The sequence below is a fragment of the Tamandua tetradactyla genome, chromosome 18, assembly GCF_023851605.1.
Source record: "Tamandua tetradactyla isolate mTamTet1 chromosome 18, mTamTet1.pri, whole genome shotgun sequence".
Lineage (NCBI taxonomy): Eukaryota > Metazoa > Chordata > Mammalia > Pilosa > Myrmecophagidae > Tamandua > Tamandua tetradactyla.
The window spans coordinates 40,242,256-40,269,892 of NC_135344.1; the positions used below are offsets into that span (position 1 = coordinate 40,242,256).

Sequence of the window (27,637 nt, forward strand, 5' to 3'; positions counted from 1 at the left end):
TTTGGCTGAAAGTCTCTTCTAGTCCCTGCCTCATTTGCATTATTAACACATGCTCATTCTTCAAGACTGAGAGGAGCCACCACCTTGTCAGAGAATCATTGGCTAATCTTTGAGTTTAGATTTCATTCTCCTCTGCTTTGCCTAAATTAGAACCTGTGATTAGCTATCATAACATTAAGAATACAGTGATATAATTGTCTATCTAATTCTCATCCTTCACTCTACCGAGAGTTCCTTGCAGGCAAGGTTTACCTCTTTCAACCCTGAGTTCCAAAAATGTTACAGAATCCCTAGTTGCTGTGCAATTGTTTGTTGAATAAAAGTACAGAAACATTATAATAATACTAAAGAGCAAATCTGTTGCAGCCCTTGTGGCTTAGAATTAAGGAAATTTAAACTAGAGCATCTTTTTTGTGATTTTTCTAAATTAATTTAATGGGCTAGCATTAGCCATTATGAAAACTCAGTTCTCTTGATACTGTTGCTCAATGTTCTTTCTGTCAAATCCTGGACAACTTCCAGGTCATTCCTGTTATATCATTGTTTTTATGAAAGGAAAGTGAAGGCTGTCTTTGGGACTTCACAGGCCAGGATTTACTCTCATCATGTATGCCAGTGCTGTTTTGCCAGTTATCTGTTCATAATTCACTTAGCTTTTGTTCTAGAGCTAGAGTGCCATAGTGGTCATGCTGCAATTTATATTAACAAAAGTAAGCAAACAAACAGCAACCCTAACCAACTAAGCAGAGTGTTTATTCCAGATTCAAATAAATTTTCCGTTCAGTGTAACATATGGTTGGGCCAATTTTAGAAACCAGTACATTAATTATATTCTCTTCTCATTGTTTAATATTCAACAACAAGAAAAATGAACAGTTGACATTCCCATGATATTACAAAAATGATCAAACAAGGTACACTCATAAAATAAAAACACCAGTTGGTTGAAAGATTTATATTTCAAACAGATGTGATAGCATCATATGAACATATGTGAGTTGTGGTTAAAAAGCAACCATGTATTTTACCTGATTTGACCTTGAGACCATCGTGCAATATTAGAAAAGAGAAAATATTTGAATGGGTCTAAGTATTAGAGTTTAAGAGCAAACTTTGGTAAATAATGCTCATTGAGAGCTTACAATTGTCCAGTTGGTAGTTCAAGTTCTTTAGATATATTGTCTTACTTTTCCTAATCACCCCAGTACTAGGAATTATTGTTAATCCATTTTACAGATGACACTGTTCAGAAACAGAACAAATTATTTATTGATTCCCCAAAATCACACAACATGTAAGTAATGGGGTAAGATTCAAATCCAGGAAATGTCTTAATATTCTAGGCATTTTTTCGTTAATCATTCACCAGCATGGTAAAATTTGGTGTGATCTTTTATTGAATACCTCCTATACTTAGTGTGTTGTTTGAATTAATGGGTTCACAAGAGAAATAGGAACTGGAGTCCCAAAAAAGTCCCTTTTACTGAATACCTCCTATACTTAGTGTGTTGTTTGAATTAATGGGTTCACAAGAGAAATAGGAAGAGTCCCTAGAATCTTTTACTGAATACCTCCTATACTTAGTGTGTTGTTTGAATTAATGGATTCACAAGAGAAATAGGAACTGGAGTCCCTAACTTAGTTTTCCAGGGCTGCTATGACAAATACTGTGCAATGAATTGGCTTTAAAAACAGGAATTTAGTGACTCACAATTTTGGAGGCTCAAAATCCAAAATCAAGAACTCAGCAGGCCATGTCTTCTCCTAGATTCCATAGCATTATGGTGCTGGCTTGCATCAGTGCTTGTGGTTCAGTAACATGACTCTGCCTCCTTCACATGGTGATCTGTTACCTTTGTCTCCTCTTATGGCTTTCTCTGACTAGTTGCATCCAAATTTCTTCTGCCTTATTCAGACTCCACTCATATGGATTCAGGCATCCTGATTCAGTTTGGTCTCATCTAAATAGGATCTTCAAAGATCCTATTCACAAGTTAGTCCATACCTTAATTGCTATACTATTTTCAAAGGTCCTATTTACAAATAAGTGCACACCTGCAGAAAAATGGATTAGACTTGAACATTCTTCTAGCTTTATATCAAATAGAAGATAAAACCAATTAACATAATACAATTATAGGGAAAAGAACTGGATTAGAAGTTAAAGAATCTCTCAGTTGAATAGCTCAAGCCCTGACATAATACATTGTATGAAGGTAAACATACCCTTCTCTACACTTTTGACAATTCCAAAGGTGACTTGTATTTTACTGAGTCAGTCCACAGTTGCAGCTTCTTCACTGCTTTTATGTCCTCTTTAACCAGCCTTTTTCCACTCCATGATGGAACTAAACATTAGAATCCCCCTAAAATTTTGCTTGTAATTTTTCTAAAGGGAGGTATAACAGAGTATATTTTTAACATAATACAAGAACAAATATCAAATTTGACATCCATTATTAAATCACCCCAAATTTCTAACCATTAATCGTTGCAGAGCATTTCCCCCTGGCTTTGCCCCTTCCTTCTAGGCCCCTGGCTTCAGACATTGTCAAGGCAGCTTTTTCATTTTTATTCATGTTCACCTACTCTTCTCATTATGAGACTCCTAACTCCCAAGTTTATAAATAAAATAATTTTAACTTACTTTCTCTATGCATTTCTAAGGATGTTAAAATGCATTTCTAGAAAAAATTCTAAACATTACGTTAAAGTGTATCTTATATTTGGTGTTTTTCTGGTTTTAGGAATAGTCTCTAAAATTTTAACATCAGTTATCTCCAAAAATGAAGGGAGGGATATAGTATAACACTTACTGAAATTTATTAACTAGACAAAGCAATTATTTTAATTTTATAATTTATGAAATTATAAAATGATTATTACAATAATCATTGTCATAGATAGAGTTCACTGTGCTGCACAGTCCTGTGTTTTTAAAACAATATTTTATTGAGCTATATTCATGCATCAGAGACTTCATCCAAAGATACCATCAGTGGCTCCCAGTAGCATCATACTTGTACAATCATCACCACATTCAATTTTAGAACATTTTCGTTACTCTATAATAATAATAGTAGTAATAATAATAGCATGAAATATAAAAGAACCCCCCCGCCAAAAAAAAACCCATACTCCTTATACCCACCTATTGTTGATGCCTAATATTGATGTGGTACATTTGTACCTGTTGAAAGAGAATATTAAGATATTACTGTTAATTATAGTCCAATTGTTTGCAATTGGTACATTTTCTCTCAAATACACCTCTATTATTAACTCTTACAGTAGTATTTTGCATTTGTTCTTGTTCATAAGAGAGCCTTTTAATATTTGAGCTGTTAATCATGTTAATCATAATCATCATCCACCACAAGATTCATTGTGTTATATATTCCCATGTTTTCACCTCTAGCTTTCCTTCTGTTGACATGCATGGCTCTAGATATGATTATGTCTTCTTGTTGAATTGTTCCTTTTATTAATAACTAGTGTCCCTCTTTGTCTCTTTTAACATTTTTTACATTTGAAGTCTAATTTGTTGGATATTGGTATAGCTACTCCTGCTCTTTTCTGATTGTTATTTGCATGAAATATATTTTCACAACCTTTCACTTTCAACCTATGTTTATCCTTGGGTCTAAGATGTGTTTCCTGTAGACAGCATATAGATGGGTCCTATTTTTTAATCCTTTCTGCTAGTCTATGTCTTTTGATTGGGGAGTTTAATCCATTAACATTTAGTGTTATTACTGTACAGGTAGTACTTTCTTCTACCATTTTGCCTTTTGGATTTGATATGTCATATTTAACTTTTCTTCTTTTTACCTTTACTCATAGCCTTCATTTCTACACTCTTCTCCACGCCTCTCTCTCCTGTCTTTTTGTATCTGCCTCTAGTGCTCCCTTTAGTATTTCTTGCAGAGTCAGTCTCTGTCTGGGTCACAAATTCTCTCAGTGATTTTTTGTCTGAAAGTGTTTTAATTTCTCCCTTATTTCTGAAGGACAATTTTGCTGGATATAGAATTCTTGGTTGGCAGTTTTTCTTTTTTAGTATTTTAAATACATCATTCCACTGTCTTCTCGCCTCCATGGTTTTTGCTGAGAAATCTACACATAGTCTTATTGGGCTTCTTTTGTATGTGATGGATTCCTTTTGTCTTGCTGCTTTCAAGATTCTCTCTTTCACTTTGACATCTGACATTCTGATTAGTAAGTGTCTTGAAGTATGTTTATTTGGATCTATTCTGTTTGGGGTACACTGCACTTCTCGGATCTGTAATTTTAAGTCTTTCATAAGAGTTAGGAAGTTATCAGTGATAATTTCCTCCATTAGGTTTTCTCCTCCTTTTCCCTTATCTTCTCCTTCTGGCATACCCACAACACGTATATCTGTGTGCTTCATGTTCTCATTCAATTCACTGAGTCTCTGCTTATATATTTTTTCCATTCTTTTCCCTATATTTTATTTTGCTTGTTGGATTTCAGATGTCCTGTCCTCCAGTTCACTAATCCTGTCTTCTGTCTCTTGGAATCTGACATTGTAAGTTTCCATTGTTTTTTTCATGTCTTCTACTGTGCCTTTCATCCCCATAAGTTCTGTAATTTGTTTTTTCAGACTTTTGATTTCTTCTTTTTGTTCACTCCTTGCCTTCTTTATATCCTCCCTCAATTCATTGATTTGATTTTTGATGAGGTTTTCCATGTCTGTCTGAACATTCTGAATTAATTGTTTCAACTCCTGTATCTCATTTGAATAGTTAGCTTGTTCCTTTAACTGGGCCATATCTTCAATTTCCCTAGTGTGATTTGTTATTTTTTGTTGGTGTCTAGGCATTTAATTACCTTAATTAGTTTATCTGGAGATTGTTTTCACTTCTTTTACCTAGGATTTTCTTGCCAGATAACTTTGTTGTGTATTTGTTCTTTGACATTCAGTTCAGCTTATTCTGGACCACTAGCTTAAGTTTTGTTTAACAGAGCAGAATTTTTCCGTTCTTGTTTTCTTGTTTCTTGCCCTGCCTGTATAGTGCCTTCCCCCCCCCCCCCCGCCCATCCTTAGGAGGGTCAACTCAGGTATTATAGACCCCAGCCAGATTTTCCCAGACCAAACTGGCTTCCTTTAAGGAGAAAAGAGTCACCTACATCAGTTTTCCCTGAGGGTGAGACTCAGCAGGTTGAAAGACCTTCCTGTGAAGTCTCTGGACTCTGGGTTTTTCCTATCCTGCCCAGTATGTGGCACTTGTCTGCCTGCAGGTACCACCAGCATAAGGGGATGTGGTACCCTTTAACTTTGGCAGACTCTCCCTACTGGGGGCATGGTGGAGACAGAGGAGAGATTGTAGGCTGGCTTTAATTGTTTTAAATTTCCAAACCCTGTGTTCTGAATTCCTTGAGGGAGGTAATCCACCTGAGCTGGGCCCTACCCCTCCCTTGGGGAAGGCACAGGCTCCAGATAAGCTCTCAAACAAGCTTGTTTCTGCCTATGCCTGGGGCAGTTGCAGCCTGAGAAGCCCAACCATTGTATCCAAAGGCAGTCAAGCCTTTGTAGAAGCACAGCCACAAAAAAGAAAGAGAAAAGTCCTTCTCAGAGCAGGACCCCCATTCCTCAGGTTTGCCAGTCAAGAGCATATGTTGGCATGTAGCTTTGTGTACCATCAGATCCTATGTGCCCCCTCCTTTCCTTCAGGGCCCAGACCCTTTCAAGTATTATCTGCTAGCCAATTAAAAAAAAACTCTGTTTCTTTTTTTTTCTTTGTTCTTTTTCTATCAGCCCTGCACCCTTAGTGCTGGGGCAAAAATCAGCAACCTCTGCTTTGACCAGGTTCAGCCGAGCTAGGGGCCTATTTTTAGTAGTCAGAATTTGTGAATTAATTCCGCACTTGACGCTTAGTTGTGTTCAGCCCCTGCTACTGGTAATGTCCCTTTTCTATCCCCTCTGGGAAGCAGCCTGTGGGGGAGGAGCACCGGCCACTGCCGCTTGGGGAACTCACAGTTCTGAGGGTGCTCACAGCCAGTTCTGCTGGTCCAGACTGGGGTACATTGAGTGTCCGGTCACTGACATGGCCCCAGCAGTTGTTCTGTTCTGTTGCTGGCTATTTAGTAGCTGTTCTGGGGAATAAACTAAATCCCATACCTCACTAAGCCGCCATCTTCCCCCTATTGACATACATGACTCTAAACCACCTTTTTCAACCACATTCACTCACAATTCAGCACTATTAATTCTACTGGCAATTACTGTCATGTCTATCCATTTCCAAACATTTAAGTTCAACCTAGTTTAACATTCTGCACATATTAATTAGCCGGTCCGCATTCCATAGCCTCATTTTGTCCCCTGATAACTTATATTCTAGATTTTATAGCTATGAGTTTACATATTATAATTAGTTCATATTCATGAGATCATATAATATTTGTCCCTAGGTATCTGACTTATTTTACTCAACATAATGTCCTCCAAAGTTCATCCATATTGTTGTGTACTTTAGAGCACCATTCCTTGTTTTGTTTATTTATTTATTAATGGACACTTGGGTTGTTTCCATCTTTTGGTAATTGTGAACAATGTCAGTATGAATATCACTGTGCAAATGTCTGTTCATGTACCTCCTTTCACATCTTTTTTTAGTATATACTGAGTAACAGAATTGGCAATTCATAAGACACCTCAATACTTAGCTTTCTGACAAACTGCCTGCCTTGTCTTCCACAGCAACTGTACAATTTTGCATTCCCACCAGCAATGAAGAAATGTTCCTGTTTCACTACATCGTCTCCACCACTTGTGGTTTCCTGTTTGTTTAATAGCTGCCATTATAGTAGGTGTGAAATGATGTCTCATTGTGGTTTTGATTTGTATTTCTGTAATAGCTGGTGAAGTGGAGTATCTTTTCAATGTACTTTTTTACCATTTGTCTTTCTTCTTTGAAGGAATGTTTATTCATGTTTTTTCCCCATTTTTAAATTGGGCTGTTTGTCTTTTAATTGTTGCATTCTAGGATTTCTTTATATATTCTAGATATCAAACCCTTGTCAAATATAGGGTTTCCAAATATTTTCTCCCATTGAGTTGGCTGCCTTTTCACCCTTTGACAAAGTCCTTTGAAGCACGAAAGTATTCAGTTTTGAGGAGTATTCATTTGTCTATTTTTTCTTTCTTACTTGTGGTTTGGGTATAACGTCTAAGAAGCTGCCTCTCATTACTAGATCTTGAAGATGTTTCCCTATATTTTCCTCTATGAATTTTATGGCACTGGCTCTGATATTTAGTTCTTTATCTGTTTTTAATTAATTTTTATATAGGGTGTAAGATAGGCACCTTCTTAATTTTTTGGATATGGATATCCAGTTCTCCCAACACCATTTACTGAAGAGACTATTCTGTCCCAGGTGGGTGGATTTTGGAGCCTTGTAAAAAATCAGTTGACCATAGATCTAAGGGTCTACCTCTGAACTCTCAATTTGATTCCATTGATCAATATGTCTATCCTTATGGCAGTACCATGCTGTTTTGAACACTGGTTTTATAATATGCCTTGAAGTCCAGAAGTATGAGTCCTTCTGCTTCATTTCAAGATGTTTTTGGCAATTTGAGGCCCCTTACGCTTCCAAATAAATTTTATAATTAGCTTTTCCATTTTTACAAAGTAGGCTGTTGGGAATTTGATTGGTATTGCATTGAATTTGTAAATCCATTTGGGTAGAATTGACATCTTAACGACATTTAGTGTTTTGATCCTTGAACACAGGGTGTCTTTCCATGTATTTAGGTCTTCTTTGATTTATTTTAGTAATGTTTTGTGGTTGTCTGCGTACAGATGCTTTATATTCTTAGTTAAGTTTATTCCTAGATATTTAATTCTTTTAATGGCTATTGCAAATGAAAGTTTTTTTCCTTTATTACCTTCTTGGATAGCTTATTACTAGTGTATAGAAACCCTACTGATTTTTGCATGTTGATCTTGTTTCCTGCCATTTTGCTGAAATAGTTTGTTAGCGTAAGTAGCTTTGCTGCAAGTTTTTTTTTTTTTTGGTATTTTCTAAATATAGGATCATGGTGTCTGCAAATACAGAAAGTTGCTTCTTCCTTTGTGATTTGGATGCCCTTTTTTTCTGCCTAACTACTTTAGCTAGAACATCTACACAATGTTGAGGAACAGGGGGACAGTGAGAATCTTTGTCTTGTTCCCAATCTAAAAGGGAAATCTTTCAATCTCTCACGATTGAGTACAATGTTAGCTGTTCATTTTTCATATATGCCTTTATCATGTTGAGGAAATTTTCTTCAGTTCCTGTCTTTTGAAGTGTTTTATCAAGAAAGGGTGCTGAATTTTGTCAATGCCTTTTCTGTATCAATCGAGAAGATCAGGTGGTTTTTCCCTTTTGATTTATTGATGATGTGTATTACATTAATTGATTTTCATTGTTGAACCACCCTTCCTACCTGGGATAAAATCCACTTGGTCATGATGTATAATCCTTTTTAATGTGTATTTGATTTGCAAGTATTGTATTGAAGATTTTTGCATCTGTATTCATTAGAAATATTGGTCTGTAGTTTTCTTGTTTTATCTTTAGCAGGCTTCGATATAAGGATGATATTGGCTTCATAGAATAAGTTAATTTTTCTTAGAATACTTGGTAAAATTCACTTCTGAATTTATCTAGATTGGGCTTTTCTTTGTGGGAAGGTTGTTGATGACTGATTCAATTCTTTTGATTGATATATTGAGATTTTCTGCTTCTTGAGTCAGTGTAGGTTATGTGTTTCAAAGAAATTGTTCATTTCTTGTAAGTTGTCTAGTTTGTTGGCATACAGCTGTTCATTGTATTCCTTGAGCACTTTTTATTTCTCTGGGGTCCATGGTAACGACCCCCTCTCATTTCAGGGTTTTTTTATGTGCATCCTCTCTCGATTTATCTTTGTCAGTTTAAGGGTTTGTCATTTTTATTGATACTCCCAAAAAACCAACTTTTGCTTTTATTGATTCTCTCTGTTGTTTTCTTGTTCTCCCTTTTATTTAATTTTTCTTCAATCTTTGCTACTTCTTTCCTTTTGCTTGCTTTACAATTAGTTTGCGGTTCTTTCTCTACATTCTTTAGTTGTTCAATTAGGTCTTTTCTTCCTTTTAAATGTAGGCATTTAGGTCTATGAATATCTCTCTCAGAACTGCCTTTGCTGAATCCCTTAAGTTTTGATATGCTGTATTCGTATTTTCATTCATCTTGAGATATATACTGATTTCTCTTACATTTGTTTCACCCACTGATTGTGTAACTGTTGTTGAACTTCATATGTTTGAATTTTCCAATTCCCTGCTTGTTATAGATTTCCATATTCATTCTATATGGTCAGAGTAGGTGCTTTGTATAATTTCAGTCTTTCTACATTTATTGAAACTTGTTTGTGACCCTACATGTGGTCTCTCCTGGAGAATGATCCATGAGCACTTGAAAAGAATGTATATCCTGTGGTTTTGTGGTACAGTGTTATGCCTATGTGTTAGATCTAGTTCATTTATCAAATTATTCCAACTCTCTGTTTCCTTATTGATCATCTCTAAATGTTCTATGTATTGATGAGAGTGGTATATTGAAGTCTTGAACTATTATTATACAGGTATATAATTCACCCTTCAGTTTTACTATTTGCTTAATGTATTTTGGGACTTCATGGTTAGATACATAAATATTTGACTTATTTCTTTTTGGTGAATTGCCATTTTATTATTACATAGTGTCTTTCTTTGTGTCTTATAGCAGTTTTGCATTTAAAGGCTATTCTGTCTGATATTATTATTGCTGTCCCAGCTCTTTTTTGGTTATGGTTTGCATGGAATATCTTTTCCCAATATTTCATTTTCGACTTGCATGTGTCTTTGGGTCTAAAGTGAGTCTCTGTTAGACAGCTTATAGTTGGATCATACTTTTTTTTATCCCATCTGCCAATCTGTGTCTTTTGATTGGGGAGTTTAATCAATTACCATTCAATGTTACTAATGTAAAAGCAGACCTTATCCAACCATTTTTAACCTATGGCTATATATGTCATATATTTTTATGTCTCTCTGTTTCCCCTTTTAGTTATCCTTACCATAGTCTTCATTTTTACAATCTCAAGCCTCACTTTTCTGTCTTTTCCTTTCATCCTACAGAACTCCCTTTAGTATTTCTTATAGAGCAGGTCTCTTGTTGAGGAACCCTCTGAGTTTTTTATCTGTGAATATTTTAAACTCTCCCTTGTTTTTTAAGGCTAATTTGCCAGAGGAAGAATTATTCATTGGCCATATTTTTCTTTCCATACATTAAATATATCATATCACTGCCTTCCTGCCTCCATGGTTTTTAATGAGAAAACAGGACTTAGTCATATAGCAGTTTTCTTGTATGTGATGAATTGCTTTTCTCTTGCTGCTTCCAGGATTCTCTCTTTGGCATTTGACATTCTTATTTATGTGTCTTGGAGTACACATAATGGTCTACTAAGATTTATTCTGTTTAGAGTTCATTGTGTTCTTGGACATGTATATTTATGTCCTTTATAAGAGGTGCGTAATTTTCAGCTGTTATTTCCTCAGATATTCTTTCTGTCCCTTTTCCCTTCTCTTCTCCTTTTGGGACACCCATGATGTATATGTTTGTGGACTTCATGCTTTCACTCAAATAACTGAGACCATTTTTTTCCCTTTCCTTTTTTGTTTCTGTTCTTCTATCTGTAAGATTTTTATTTTGCCTTCTAGTTTGCGGATTTCTTTATTCTGCCTGTGCAAATTTCTTATATGCCTCTGGTATATTTTTTAAGCTCCTGTATTTGTACCTTTCATTCCCATAATTTCTGTTATATTTCTTTTTAAATTCTCAAATTCTTCTTTATCTTCACACATTGTTGTCTTAATATCCTTTATCTCTTTAGCCATATTTTACTCCATCTCCTTCAATTGTTTTAGGAGATTTGTTTGAACATCTTTGATGAGTTCAAAGTTCCATGTTTCCTTTGAGGTTTTCATTTGTTCCTTTGACTGGTTTACATGTTCCTGTTTCTTAATATGGCTTTTAATTTTTTGCTGTCATCTAGGTATCTGATTATCTTGATGAGTTACTCTGAAGTTCAATTTTTCTTTCTTGCCTGGATTTTATTCTTGGTTGGCTTTGTGTTATAGCTCTTCCTTTGACACAGGATTAAATCATGCTTAACCTTTAGAATAGGTGTGTTTAACTGATCAGATTTTTTTCAGCTCTTCATCTGATTCTTACCCTGGTACAACTTTTAAGACTGTACTATTTGTACAGTTATTTCACCTCCATGACAAAGCTTCCTTTTCTCTGTTACTTCTCCATGAATCTTGATCTGTTTTTTTTTGTTTTTTTTTTTTTTGCACCATAATTTTTTTTTTCTTCTTTGTCTTCTTTTTTTCCTTACACTCCTTTCATTGACTTTTTCTGCTTTTGTTGAGGGAAAATTCTAAAAGGATGGTCATCCTGGAGAGAACTTTCCCAAGTTAATATTTTCTAGCCCAAACAGGGCCATAGACCTACAAATGTGGTACAGACCAACTCCACAGCGACTTGGTGAGAGGGTCAGGAAAGATGCCAGAAGACTTTTTGATGTTTTCCCCAAGCCGTGCTTTCCTAGCTTTCCCATAAGATGGCACCCTTCATCACACTGTTCTCCACAGTCCTAGGAGGCAGTATGCCTTTAAAATCCACTGCCTCAGTCCACCAGGGTTGAAAGAGTGGCTATCACTGTTGTGCCTTTATTTGGGGTGGGTTGAAACAGTAGCTTAGAAATGGGACCCAGCACTCTGAGTTCTCTGATCAAAAGCCAAGATCAGGGTGTGCAAGGGTAGTTCAGTGGTAGAATTCTCGCCTGTCATGAGAGAGACCCGGTTTTCATTCCTGGACCATGCACTTTCCAAAAAACAAACAAGCAAAAACAAACAAGCAACAAAAATTCAACAAAATGGTGTTACAATTACAATAAAAGGATATTCACATGGGAAAAGAATGAAATGTGACCTTGCCATACAGCATAAAAAAAAAAAAAAAAAAGCCAAGATCTTGTAGTCAGTGGTGTCTTCTCCTCTACCCCTCATCTTTGGGGAAGACAATTATTATATCTTTTTCTGTCAACAGCAGCTAGCCTGGGCCTGGATCCTGAGGCCTGCTAGGTGAGTCTTGGATGAGCACTGGCAGCTGCTGTGCAGAGTGAGCTACTCACAGCTCTTTACCACAGTTTATCATCCTCTTCCCTCTGCTCTTCCCTAGATGATGTACAGTGTTATTCTTGCCTCCAGAGCCCTGGAACAATTGTTTCAGACAATTCCTGACAGTTTTCTAGCTGTTAGTCATTCGTGGAACTCCTTACTTTTCCACCCTCCCTGGAAATTCTCTATGTGGGCTATTTATTTTTTTTTTTACTATTTACCACATTATAAATTAAAACTAAGAAAAGATAATATTTACTAATTCACTTAAAAATAATCAAATACATTAACATAAGTAACATAGCTTTAAAAAAAAACTGCACTTTTGAAACAACAAAACTATTAAGTGAAAAGAATGACATTGTTTCTCATCCAAAGGTGCCTAGCCTATTAAACAGATTCTCATATCTGCTTCTGAATGCTATAGCATGTTGTTTTAGTTGAGTATATTAATAAAATACAGTTTCACACAGATACGAAGTTGAAAAAGGGAGGACTTTCGAACACTGTGAAAGGCCTTATAGACCCATAGAGGTCATCTGATCGTACTTTGATAACCACTGCCCTAGAAAGCAAAGACACAATTCAGTTCAGTAAATGTTGACTGAGCAAGCACCTGTAATCTTCTGGCCACCACACTGCCAGTCACCAGGGAGCCAGGGTCCAGGCCTGCCAGCCATGTACAGGGTATCAGAAGCAGCCTAACTCTAGGCACAGCTCCTCTCAGGGTTGTGTCCAAGGCCTAAGCATATTGCCACATGGGCTAAATGTAAGCAAGCCCCAGTTGCTGAATCAGCCAGTAGACTAAATGTCCACGTGTACTACAACACTACCAATATAGAGAACCGAGCAATGCCATGTTGAAATCTAATAATGTATTCACAGTCTGCCCTAAATTGAACATCTACTTCAAATTTTGTGCTGTATCAGATAAATTTGTAGTCCTAGCCATAACTTCCAAGCCTTTTAAAAATCAAACATGTCATAGATCCAACCGGTTCTGGACTTTTGTAATTGTAAAAATAATTATTTGAATTCAAATGTAAGACTTTTGCATTGACTTGTTGCCATTCATATTTCTGGGTTTGTCTCATCCTTCCAGTCAGTCAGGATTGCTCTAAATCTTGCTTCTGACCCCCAGCCTGTAAAACATCGCCTTTAAATTGATGTCCTCTGAACTTCACATTTGTTATAAAAAGAAATGTATACAAAATAATATATAACCAAAAAGTATTCTATAAAAGGTATAGTGTTATTATCAAGATTATTGTAATTGTTAGAATTATTAATGTATAAGGCCTTGGAAAAATTGTGCCTTTAATCCAAATACAGCCCATCCCCCCTTTCAGAGCTTTTCTCCCTTGCTGGGGCATCAATTGCATCTTGAAGAACTGTGAAATCTGAGAGAAGCTAATACAGTCTTAAAAAGGAAGTCCAGGGACCTAAAAAAACATTCAAGGCACAAGGTACTAAATAGAAAATTTCAGGCAGGAAAGAGAGAGTTATTATGGGTAAAGAAAAAGTTGTTCGTGCCCTTCAGTGCCTCCTGGTCAGTAGGTGACTGATGAGCCTGTAAGTTGGCCTACATCTCTGTACAGTACAGCATTTTTAAGAAGAGGGTGGAAATCCATCAAATAAACTAAAATGCTTAGCAAGTAGAATAATAATATTTAAGTCACTGGTATTTTAGTTTTTGGGAATTTTCTTTTAAACCTAGGAAAGGAAAAATCTCAGCCCAAAGGTATAATGTATTGTCAGTCAGTTAACATGAAATGCCAGAAGATATTTTCACTACAGGATTAGGGTACAAAGGGAAAGTAAACTCTTATTATGGCAAATAAGAATATCAACTCTGGGCTACGCTAGTTATTAATGCCTATGATAATGTCTGTGACAGATCATACACATTCTGAAACCTGAGCAGTCCAGAATTATCTGTGGGTACCACCACCCATTTACATGAATGAGGCTCCTATAATTGCCTCATTAACTGTCATGCTCTCAGGATGGAGCTAAAGAGAAATATACACTACTTGTGTTGGTCCAGGCAGGCAAGGCATCAGCGGTGTTTCATTTACCTGAGGAGAATATACGATAAAATGCTTGAGAAAGAATTGATGAAAATGTCTATTTTTCTTCTTTGTTTTATTGAATATAAAACAAACTGTCAGCATAGAGAGCAAATAAGTAATGACTAGTAATACTGAGTTTTTTTTTTTTTTTTTTTTTTTTTTTTAAAGGAAAGACAGAGAGAAGGAAGGAAGGATAGAAGGAAGGAAGGAAGGAAGAAAGGGAAACATTTTTAAACATTTTCTTGTTTTATTGTATTCTGTTTCTCCGTTTTTGTTACATGGGCTGGGGCCGGGAATCGAACCGAGGTCCTCCGGCATAGCAGGCAAGCACTTTGCCCGCTGAGCCACCGCGGCCCACCCAAATACTGAGTTTTAATATTCGTTGCTTCTTTTTGTGTCCCATCAATCTTCCTTTAAAATCAGTCAGTAAAGATGAATAGATTTTTTTGAAGTCCTGGAAAGCACAGTTTCTTTCAGTTAGTAGTGGTCTGAGGGGGAGAGAAAGAGAAAGCTTAGTGAAGGGAATGTTTCATAGAAGGGGAAACCTAAGGGAAATGGAGAACAGCAAAAGTTGCCTCTACCATCAAGCTCTCTAATTTAAAACTGATCTCCCAACTAAATGGCTCCATTTTCTAATCTGTCCTTCAATCCCTAAATCTCAACCCTCTCTTACTTAACATCAGTTACCAAGAAACATATGAAAACATATAGGAGGCCTGTAATAAATATTTTATGAATAAATGAGCAAATTAAATTACATGCTCAGGTTAACTGTTTCCCTTTGAATTATGATAGTTTTATTGTGAGAAAATAATAATTGATGGAGAAAATCTGACAATTGTAGGTGTAGGTTAGCTCTGACTATCTTTCTTGCTTGGGTTACTGAGTTACATGCTTTGTAATATAAATATGTGGGAATGTATTTTTGATTTGGCATAATTCACCAAGCATTACCATAATGACACCCGACAAGTTGTTCTGAATACCCCTTTCTAAATATTAATTTTATAAAGTTGTAGAACCAGTTGGGCCCCTAGAGAAGAAAGAAGAGAACCCCTGTCATGTTAGAAGTTCATTACTAAGAAAAAAAAAAGATGACATTACTGTGGAAATTAGGATTCTCTTCACCCAATTTGGCATTCTTTTATTCTACACCACAGTTCAGCCTCTTCAAAACTAAAATGTGCAAAGAGAAATGGATGAAGCCATTGGTAGTCTTGGTCAAACTCCACGAAGACCTTATTTTACCATTATTCTTAACACCTTCCTACTACCTCGATTTTAAAAGTATCCTATTATTCCCTTCTGGAGACATTCCAGGTTGGTGGCCATCTCAGCACATTCAAGATGATCAGCTAGATGGCTGCCAGGGTGCCCCACAGCTGTGCTTCCTTCAGGCATGCCCTCCTTGTGAAATATCCCATGCTTTGGTTTCTCATGAACTTATTCCTGCCCCTCACCCCAACACAATTTAGAAAATGTTTATAAATGTGGGTCTTGATGAGCAAATGATGACTATGAACCATTTTACTTGAGTTTGACTCAAGTCAAGAGATAATTTTAGATGCATTCATTAATTTATTCATTAAGAGAAACAATTCTCTTCTCATACATCCATTCTATCATTCAGCAATTATCATGAACTACCTATCACAGAGCACAAATTTGTTAAGAAAGAGGAATTAATGGCAAACAATTAACAATGGAAAGCATCTGACTTTGGAGTACTATGACCTGTTAAGTTTGAATCCCATGATTTATTCTTTTATAGTTCTTTCATCCTGGTCAAGTTAATTCAGAGATCTTAAAAACATTTTTGTTAAAATATACCCTATAGGACTTTTGAAAGATTAGGTACCCACTTACACACTTAAAGATTTATATCTAAAAATTTCATGCTAAATTTCAATTGTTTTAGAGGATATGATTCCCCAGTTTATTAAAACTTATGATGCTTTAAACAAAAAATGCTACATTTCTTATCTACTGTGACATAAATAACATAGTAATTGATACTATTACCAATTAAAAAATGTATATCCATAACATTTCTTCCACAAACTTTCATCTTACTGAATTTTTTTTTGTTTTCATGGACAGGCACCAGGAATGTAATGCATTTTTGTATTTTAATGTTTCCTGTAAAAAAAAGTATTTTTCCCTAGCAGTTGTCACTATCTAAAATATGTGTGTATATATTTTATAGTTTGTATCCCTCTCAAACTCCCCATCTTCATCTAGAACACAAGCCCCTAGAGGACAAAGGTTTTATTGTTTTGTTCACTGATGTGTCCCAAAAAAACTAAAGCAAAGTCTTTCATATGATGAATGTTTTTGAATATGTGAGCAAATGAAGGAAGGAGGGAGAGAGGGATTTCCAGCCAGCAGAAATGGACTCTGATTATAAATACAGTAGTGAGGGAAAGCCTCCTAAAGGAAGCCGCATGTGAGTTATAATCTGAAAGAGGTAAGCAAACAAGCCAAGCAGTTATCTGGGAGAAGAGCATTCCAGGAAGAGGGGCTTGCCCTAAGAGGAGCACCACTAGTAGCATTTGGGAAGGAGCATGCCTAGAGGGTTTGTAAAACTCCCAGGAGGCCAGCAGCGTCAAAATAAGATGAGTAAGACAGAAGCTGGAAGTGGAAGGGATATAATAGCAACCAGATTCTAAATAGTTGAAGAATGAATGATGATGGTGATAGTGATGATGTAATAAAGAAGACAGAGGAATTGAAGAATGCTTAATGTGGATGCAGATTTAAATAAAATCTTTCCTCCCTCTTCTCATTTTGTAGAGGAGAAAACTGAGCCATGGGAGGTTAAGTAATTTTCCAAGCGCGTGAGCGTGCACGCACACACACACACACACACACACACACACACACACACACAACACACACACAAGAGGAATGGGACTAAATCCCAGACACCCATTTCACCATTTGCAATTCACAGACAGGCCATTAAGTCCCAAAAGAACAGTGAATTATCAACCTCTATTTCTCTGTTATTAAATTGTATCATTCTTCAGAGTGTGTCTGTTTAAAACTTCCCATAAATCTTAAATTTCTTTGAGGGGGAAATAATAATAATAAAGTAGTGTGATTTTAACAGTATTTTAATCTTTGTTATAGAAAATAACTCCTTTCTTTTTATAATTTTCCTTTTTTGTAACTGACATTTTCTGCCTCTGGCTAAATACCACTGAGAATCCAAGAGGAGTAATATATAATATTGTCAGATTTTTCAGTTAGGTGAATTCGATGGTTTAATACTGATTTTTGTAAAATAGGAAACAGTTGATTTAAATGCAACTTTAAAGCTAATAGTAAATTGGAATATCCGAATAATAAAATGGAAATTTAAATAAAAAACATATGCATGAAAAAGAGGAATAAATCCTATCAAATGGGTTTGCTTTAAAAATGAGTGTTTTTAATCTCTCACCACTCCTTTTTTGAGAACATTTATGATGCAATGAGTTTGCTTTAAAAATGAGTGTTTTTAATCTCTCACCACTCCTTTTTTGAGAACATTTATGATGCAATTGGCCCTTATTTATTGTATGCATTCAATGAATATTTTAAAATGTCTGGGTAAACACTACATTTACATAACATATGTTAACAGTATGGCCACTAATGAAGGAAAAAAAATCTTTGATATGGAATCCATCAGGTACTTTCTGATGGTTTTTACAGTTTAAAATTAAGTAAATGTCCATTTCTGAAGAGACAAAAGAGGATTCTTTTGTTATGAAAGGTTGCTCACTAATTATAATTTCAGAAAGCAAAATACAGAAGCTATTTGAGTCCATCAAATATTCTTTATTTCTATCCTTAATTATTTTTATTAAATTTACAACAGGTGCTTCTATTTTTCTGATCTTCAAATGGTTTCTGTATGCACACACATTGTGCATTTTCTTTGCATTTATAAAGCCAGTGAAAGACTGTCACAATGAGAAACACTTATGTGTATGGAATGGCACAAATTTCCTATTGCTATTTCTTTTCCCAGATTTTTTCATGATGGTCACACAGAACTGGGCTGAAAAGGCTCCTACTCTATCATTTCAGCCACATTGCCTAGCTAAAGAATTCATATGCTAGAGCCTGCTTTGTGTTCACTAAAACCCATTTTCTTTTCCTACTAACATAGAGCCCAGCCTCATAGCAGTTAGATACTCAGGTAACTGAATTCTGAGAATGGATACAGGTAACATACGGAGTTTTTCCCTAGATATCTCTCAGGGAGTCCTCCATGAATTCTTTCTTTTAACTCCTCTGCCAGTTTGATATAAAGAATCCAGTGTAGATCATGGAGGCCTGAGGTGTGGCAGAGTTACCTGGAAGGATCCTGGGCCCCTGAATGACTCCATGGAATGGAGCCTTCAGTTCTTCCCACCTCTGCATTGTGCTTTGACATGAGTAAAAAATAAATATTTGTGAAAAGAAACTGCAGTTTTCCTCAGATATTGGTAAATCCCCTTTTACACAAAGTCAGAAAATAGTTTTCTTATGCATTCTACTAATGGCAGGGTAACCATTTCTGTCAACCTCTCCCCACCCCACACTGATACATGCAGGCACCCTAATTTTCTGATTCAGGAGGCATAAAATGGGTTTTGAATATAACACATTCAAAGGGCTCAACTTATTAATTTGGTGTTAATTATCCAGTATGTAGCGCATAGTAAGTGTTTTGTGGGTGAACTGGAAAATCATTTGAAGTGGACAGTACATTTTTTGGTTATTCAAAGTGACTTTGATCAAAGTGTAATTGCGTGACATCCTTTTTGCACTCCTCTCTCTGCCTTCCTTATATTAATGCATTTCTAGTCATCCAGTTAAAGTAATTCATTGCATAGATACCATTGGAAGAAAAACTAAATATACTACCTTTAGGTCATATTTGACCTAAATTCTCAGTCAGAAAAATTTACTGCTCATTTCTGTCACTAAGCTACAGTGATGTACAGCTCATGAATTTTGTTGCCTCCACCTTATACATTCAAAATTTAATGCTCAATGAGAAATGAATTGGAGACCTTGGAATCCACTTGAATCTGAATTTCTCTGTGAATCCTGACCCAAAGCCATAATACCAACATTGAAGACAAAATTATATGTGATTCACAACATAAATATCAAATTACTTGTAAGCAGAGAAATAAAACTGAATTTCAACAGAACTTTCACTGCCATTACAAGCCAGTGATTATAGAGTGTGAAGACAGTGAAGATTTAAAATACTCTGTGTAAAATAGGAGAGGTAAGTGAAATACTTAATGAAGCACAGGTAAAATCATCCTCAGAAAGAAAGAGTCTAATACTACCAAAATACTAAAAAGATGTCTGGAATTTGGTGTTTCACTGCTGGAGACCAAGCATTTTATATCCACCCAAGCTGCCTTCCAAGTATCAAGGCTACAAGGAAACAGTTTTGAATGGGGAAGACCTATGGAAACACTGTACCCATGAACACCTTTAAAGAAGTTTCCTGAAAAATAAGCAACATCCACCTAAAAGATGACTGAGAAAATGTTGGCAAAAGGACTAATGGTGAAGATATAATATATGTAATTGTAAAACTAAGAATACAGCATAGGTAGGGAAATAGGTGAAGAAGAGTAGGCAAATGTGAATGGTCTTAACTTACCTATTAAAGGGGCTCTATGTAAATTGGTTCTAAAACAAAATTTAACTCTATATGGTACAGAAAAGAACCCCCAAACACATTAACTTAAAAGATCATAAACATAAAAGAATGGGCAAATTTAAACTAGGCACATTAAAACAAAAATAAAACAGGAATTACTTTATACCAAAGTAGACAAAAAGAATTATATGAAACAAGGACAATGTTAATAATAAAAACTATAATCTACAATGAAAATATTACAGTTAAGAATAAAGATATACACACGGTTTGGTTCCTGGTGCCTGCCCATGCCAAAAAAAAAGAATATATACATGCAAAATAATGCTAAAAGTACCTAAATAAGTGATTGGTAAGTTTGTGTATCACTCAGGTGAAAGGAGAAATGAAAAGAGAAATTATAAAATTTCAAGAAAATAATACCATAATATATAGGTAAATTTAAAATAGAGAGCAGAAGACAATATTAATAAAATTATGAATTTAATCAAAATAAACTTAAAAGAATGAAAATAAATGCTTTGAAGTAAAAATGCATGAGCTAGGAAAAAAGCAAAGAAATAAATCTAAAGAATCGCAATACATAAATAACAATGGGAAAAGCAGAAAAGTACAGCAAATAAAATTAGGAATGATGATTATGATAGTAATGATGATGAAATAAAATGATGATTGTTTGAAAAATAAAATAGACAAACCACTAGTTAATTTAGTCAAATTAAATAGGAGAGAGCATGAATGAAAAATTATAAGAGAAAATAGCTATTAATATGGTAGAAATTTAAAACATGAAATATGTTGGCACATCTACTTGAAAATAAGATCGGAAACCTAAATAAAATGGCTAATTTCTTAGGATAATATAATTTTCCAATTTTTTTCCTGTAGAATTAGAAAGCTTAAAGATACTAAATTGCATAGAAGAAACAAGGAAACATTATTAATTAACCCTATTAAAAAAATCAACATAAGGCCCACATGTTTCACAGGGGATTCTACCAAACTTTTAAAGATCAGATAGTTCCAATGTTAGAAAAATTATGCTAGAGCATAAAAAATAAATGAAAACTTCCAAAATTATTTTATAAAACACATACAACATTGATAACTAATGCCGATAAAGATATCCCCCCAAAGAAAACTGCAATATCACTTATGGATAATAATTTGAAAATCTTAGTATATTAGCCAATAGGCTGTAGCAACTCATTAAGAAAATAAAACATTATTACATTTACCAAAAGATGGAAGCAATCTGAGTGTCTATCAACCAGTGAATGGATAAAGAAATTATGGTATATAAGCACAAAGTAATGACATTCTGATACATGTGAGGACAAAGGTGACCCTTGAAGATGCCATGTTGAGTGAAAAAGCCAGATGCAAAAGTACAAATGTCATATGATCTCACTGAAATGAAATAATTAGATTAAACAAATTCATAGAATCAGAATCTAGAATATAGATTACCAGGGGACAGGGTAGAAATAGGGAATGGGAAGTTGAGGCTTAAAATATACAGTTTCTATTTGGGTTGATGGAAAAGTTTTGGTAATGGATGGAGGTGATGATAATACAATATTGTGAATGTAATTAACAACACTGAATTATATATTTGAATGTGATTAAAAGGGGGAAATTTTAGGTTGCATTTATGTTTCTAGAATAAAAATTTGTGAAAAAACCCAAGATTGTACAGGACAAAGAATGAACCCTAAATTAAAGCATAGTTCTATTATAAATATATTCTTTCATGAATTATAACAAATGTGCACTAATGCAAGTTGTTAATAATTGAGTGGTATATGGGAAACTGCATTTTTGCATGATTTTTCTGTAAATCTATGATTTCTCTAATAACAAAAAAAGAGTGTGACTAAAAACACTCTATTTTCAATAGATTTTGAACCTTGATTGAAGGATGTCTTAATATTTGGAGGTCTATCAATATTGGTCACCACATTAATAATTCTAAGGAGAAAAAACATATAATTATCTTTCTATTACTGAAATGCCTTTGAAAAAGTATAATCTTTTTTCCTTATTAAAGATTTCAGGAAAATAGAAATGAATGGCTACCTCCATAACATGACTATGTATATAAATATAGTTCAATACTTAAACCTGTATCTTATTTAGTGGGGACAAAAAAGAAAAAAGTTATTCTCACTAAGGTCACAAACAAGTTAGAAATGACAGATATCTTCACTACTGTTATATTGTTTCAAATGGACTAACCAATGAATGCACACATACAACAGAAGTTTGCAGATGATATGATAGTACATATGGAAGCACCTGTACAATCAATGATAAAAATAACTCAAACAAAATAACTTAGCAAGGTGAAAGAATATAAAATTTACATACCTAACCAACATGGAACAAAACCTTTATGGAACAAATAACTGCTTTATGGCTTCACTCTGATGTAAAGATTCAGTGGTTGAATACCAGTATTCACCTGATTCATACTCATAATTCTGTTTTACTCTAGGAGTCTAAAATACTTCATGAGATTCACCCACTTCTTTTTTTTTAATTTTTAAATTTTTATTATTTTTAAAAATATTTTTATTGAAAATATCCACACATGTACAATCCAATCATATTCTACAATCAGTGGCTCTCATCATCTCATTGTGTATTCATCACCAAGATCATTTTTTAGAACATTTGCTTCACTCTAGAAAAGGAAATAACAAGAAAAAAAAAGAACTCATATATCCATACCCCTTACCACTCCCTCTGATTGCCCCACAGTATTTCAATCCACTGAATTTTACCCTTTACCTCCCCTTATTATTTATTTATATTTTATCCTTAATTTTTTACTTATCTCTCCATATTCTGGATAAATGGAGCAGCCAACACAAGATTTTCACAGTCACCATCACATTGTAAAACCTGTATAGTAAACAGTCTTCTTCAAGAATTAAGGCTACTGAAACAGAGTTCAGCAATTTCAGGTACTTCCCTCCAGCCACTCCAATGCACCATTAACTAAAAAGGAATATCTACATAATGCGTAAGAATAATCTCCAAGACAGTCTCCTGACTCTGTTAGAAATCTTTCAGCCACTGAGACTTTATTTTGTCTCATTTCTCTCTTCCCTCTTTTGGTCAAGAAGATTTTCTCATTCCCCTGCTCCTGGGTCCTGGCTCATTGCCAGGAGTGAGGTCCCACACTGCCAGGGATATTTACACACCTGGGAGTCATTTCCCACTTAGGGGGACAGGGCGATGCATTTACCTGCCAAGTTGGCTTAGGCCACATCTAAGCAACAAAAGAGGCTCTCCAGGGGTGACTCTTAGGCATAGTTATCAGTAAGCTTAGTCACTCCTTTGCAGGAATAAGCTTCATAGGGGTGAGTCCCGAGATTGAGAGCTCAGTCTCTTGAATTGGTTGTCCCCACTTCTTGTAAGAATATCAGGAATTCCCCAGATGGAGAAGTTGAATATTTCTTCCTTTCTCCCCAGCCCCACTTTGTAAGCACTGTTTTTCTTCACTGTCCAAATTACTCTGATATATATCAGGTATCACACTTAGCTGTACAAAACCAACAAGATCTCATGCCCTTTCTGAGATTCCATGTAATTATGGTGTTCAAGTAAACTGACTATATAAGTTAAATTAGATAATGTGCTACTCAGTATTAATTTTGCTCCAAATAAACATCTTTCCCCTTGGTCTCGCACAGAGGTTGAAGTGTGAAAATAAAAGCCATATCATCTTTTACCCAATATTGTGATTTACCTTAGTCCTATCCAGATCAGCTTCATTTGTCTATCTAGACAAAGTCTGATCACTTTTTCAGCCTTTTTTAACAGTTACTGAATGCGGTAATTTTCATAGATTCAGTGCTCTAACTTACTTGAGTATCAGTCAACCATTTCTTGAGCTGACTTCTCATCATCCCAACTTTTCACATCCCAGTTCTTCCTGGCTAACATCCATGGCCTCCTGCTGACTTGGGTGTTAAGTCTTCTTTGACATGAACTGCTAAGTGTTGTTGGCGATGATCTTGTCGGTGAGTGAATCCTTGAGTACAGTAAATGCATCATGATATCATCCAGAGGTTCAGTACTGTGTAGAAAATGTCTAACCACTTCAAATACACCCATGTAAACAGGTTTCTCCATCATTGAAATACAGTAATTTCTGGTAATCCCAGCAAACTGTCCTGAGTCTATTGACTTAGCACATTTTCTTAAGTGGTTGTGAAGTTGTCATGGCCTCGATGGGAGACTGTCCTCTCTGAAATTTTCAGAGATGACTTACTGAACTTTCATAGAACAGCAAAGCCTCACTTAGGCTAAGTTCTAGGATGAGTATTCCCAAAATTTATTTTCAATACTATCTTGTCCTGCTTTGTTGTTTCTTTCCTGAACATATTTTCAGATACAGTCCATATTGTCAGGTGGACATTATTACTTGGTTCATTTAACTGGTTTATACTCAAGTATTAGGAGCTTTATGTATTACTCCTCCAAAGGTGTACTTGCATTTTAAAAACATAGATGGTAAGGATTTAACACCTAAGTTGCATGATAAGAATGTCTGAGATGGGGGTTCCAGATTCTCTGAAATTGCATTGTTCATGGTTATCCCTTCTTTCCCATCAGAATGCTGATTGCTGACTTATGTTGGTATCTGCTAAGGCAGATGTTATTACATGAGGCCTATTGATTCCTATATGTCCTTCAATAGTATGTGTGTGAGTGTATTTGAGGACATATCTTAGAAGGAAGACATAGACCTGTTTTTCTTTAGCTTCTTAGGAACCACTGTATTATGGAGTCAATACAACTGAAATCTCTGAATAGAGACATAGATGCAATATTTGAATTTCTCAAGCTTTGACTGTTCAGCAAAGAATGATAGAATCCTAAATTTCTGAGGATGAAAACCCGTACATCATAAAAATAGTGTTTATTCCCCAGTCTTGCATATTTGGCTGGTTGTGTCTAACATTGAACTTGGTAGATATTTAAGAAGTGTTTTTTTTTTTTAATATTTGTTTTACATATTACTTTGCAAAGGAAAATAGCTCGTAGATGTTCCATCAGACATCCACTTTGTAAAACACAAAAGAAACTTTTACAAATCAATTTTTCTACAGTTATCTTTTAAAGTTCTAGAACAGAGCTCTGTTGGCTCCCTTTTCTTTAGTTCTGTCTCAGTGGTATGTCAGAGGATTTGAGAATTAAGGTGCTTTTTCAATTATACAATAAGCAGCAGGTTTCCAATAAAGTACAAACTCTATCATCTAAATATATGTTAGGTATTCTTATAAATAACTGCAATAGGTAAATCCTTGACTGATTTATTTATTTTTGAGACTGGTTGTGTGATTCTCCAGTTTAATATCCACAAAAGTCTGGCACTTCATAAAATGTTTATATATCTTTGCTTTAAACCTGTTCCACAGTTCTTTCACATGCAAAACTTCTTCCCAGGTCTAAGGTACTTAACCCATAATTATACACAACGTTGTCTACTATGTCTTGATATCCTCCATGACTATCATGTACTGGCACTTGGTAAATAAAAAGTTTAAATGTGTTTGAGTGAATCATTGACATTTGAACAGAGATATGAATTGTTAGGATATAAAAATGGAGGAAACGGTAAAAGCCTCTTCTCAGCCATAAGGGATAAAGGCATGTTCATGGAGGGAAAGAACTTCTGTAAATCTGAGAACACAGAATACATTTTTTGAGAGTAGGAGAAGTTGAGACTGAAAAGATAAGATGAGGCTGTTTTACCAAAGATCACGTTTACTAGCATGTCATGTTAATGATTGTGTATGGTGGTCTAAATAGTTGCTAGCATATGAGTGACATGAATTTTGTTTAAATGATTATTGTGGTGCCATTGTGAAAGATCAAATGGAAGGGAAAGAAAATGAAATTGTTATATAGAAAACATTTTAAAGTCCACTGTAATAAAGATTTTCAAGAGAAATACAGGATTCTGAATCAGAATAATGCCTGAAAGAATGGAGGTATATTTGAAAGATATTTTTGAAATAAAATAGAAAGTTCGTAGTGACTGATTGGATGGGGTGGGGGTGGAGCACGAGAGAGGAAGGGTTCAAAGACATCTTCAAAATTTTAGCCTAAAAAAACTATGATAAGGTGCATGATGGTAAGGCTGTTAATCACATTAGGGAATAGGTTTCTTTCTATATTTTTAGTTTAAGTGGGCTGGAGTAAGAATCATCTGATTATAATTTTAAATTTACTGATTCTGACTTACCTTTGAAATTGAGATGACTGATTAGCCAAAATTGTGCACTAGGAGGGCAGGCCTCTGACCCCTGTGGTTAATTTGAGAGCAAGCCAGCCAGAGGACAAGAAATACCACTCATGAGTGATTATATTTTAAAACTCAGAAAAATATTTTCCAATTTCTCCTAGTATCTTTGATGCCACTTCATAAACTTTAGGTTGGATTGCTGAAATATTCTAACTCCTGAGGCTATCTGTAAAAGATTTTGATTTGCATTTCAAAAATTTGCCCTTGAACTGCCAAACTAAGGAATAATTTCTTGTGATAACATCCTCAGTCAGTGCAAAAATGGGTGCTAAGCACCTGTTAACACGTTAAACAGAAATTATCTTCCACTGGGTCAAGTTTCATTTCTTTGCATTTCTCAGTAGGTTAGACTAGTGGCTTGTATATGTTTGTTGAATTTAATGGATTAACCCTGCTCTGAGCAGTTACTGAAGTACATTCTGTATGCATACGTGTATGAACATAACCCTAGATAATAAGAAAAGAAAGAAAATCTTTATTTTTCCCTTCCAATGCTTGATCCTTCACTTCAGAATTCTTCGTCTCCAAAAATGGAAATTTGCATAAGGAAATATCTCTATAATAGAAACACTGCAAATGTTTTACAAAATCATTGATTTGGTAAGAATGCAGAGAATTTGGAGGGCACAGAAAAAAATGAAAATTTGTAAACATTTGTAAATAGCATGGGTTGGGCAAAATAAAAGTGACTGAGATTACTTAAACTGAGAAAAGTTGACTAAGAATAAAAAATCATATAATAACACACCTTTATAATTATCAGGGAGCTCAGAGATTATCTCCTCATTTTAAAGATAAGGAAAGTCCCAGCAAATTTACAGGTCCTTTAGTGAACAGACCTACCCCCTCTATACCAACTATTGAACCACAGCAAGCCAACAAGGATTATACAGCTAGTTTACATTCTCATTAGGTCAATAAGAACCTTCTTATTTTTATTTTAATATACTTAAAAATTCAACATATTTATTCCAGGGAAATATCTGACTTATCTCACACATTTTTCCCTCTATATTTTGTCTTCATTATTATCATTTGGTGATTCATATTATGAAATATTAACACAAATAAGTTATATATCCTGTTAAAGTTTGTGACCTTCATTGATGAATTGGTGAATTTTTATTAAATTGAATTTATTTTTACCTTTTATTCTTTCAGCAATGACAATGCAGTTTATTAGTCATCAGTTCCCTGATTATCATGACCCCACAATAGGTGAGTAAAAGCCTCTTTTTTCCTTTTGTCCAAATATAGAAGCTCCAAATAAGTGGCTTACAAATATGACACAATTACAAATATGAACCATTTATATATGTACAATATATGTGTATAATATATAAGCTACCAAATTAAAAGTTTCCAGAAATAA

At 34.9% G+C, this 27,637-nt stretch overlaps 1 protein-coding gene across 2 annotated transcripts in view; it reads left to right on the plus strand.

The window, feature by feature from the left end:
* RIT2 (Ras like without CAAX 2) overlaps positions 1–27,637 on the plus strand; it is a 418,989-nt gene that overhangs the window by 74,332 nt on the left and 317,020 nt on the right. For both annotated transcript variants that reach the window (XM_077135583.1, XM_077135582.1), the window contains one exon: positions 27,427–27,483. In XM_077135583.1, coding sequence (XP_076991698.1) covers positions 27,427–27,483 — 57 coding nt within the window. The remainder of the gene's footprint in view (positions 1–27,426; positions 27,484–27,637) is intronic.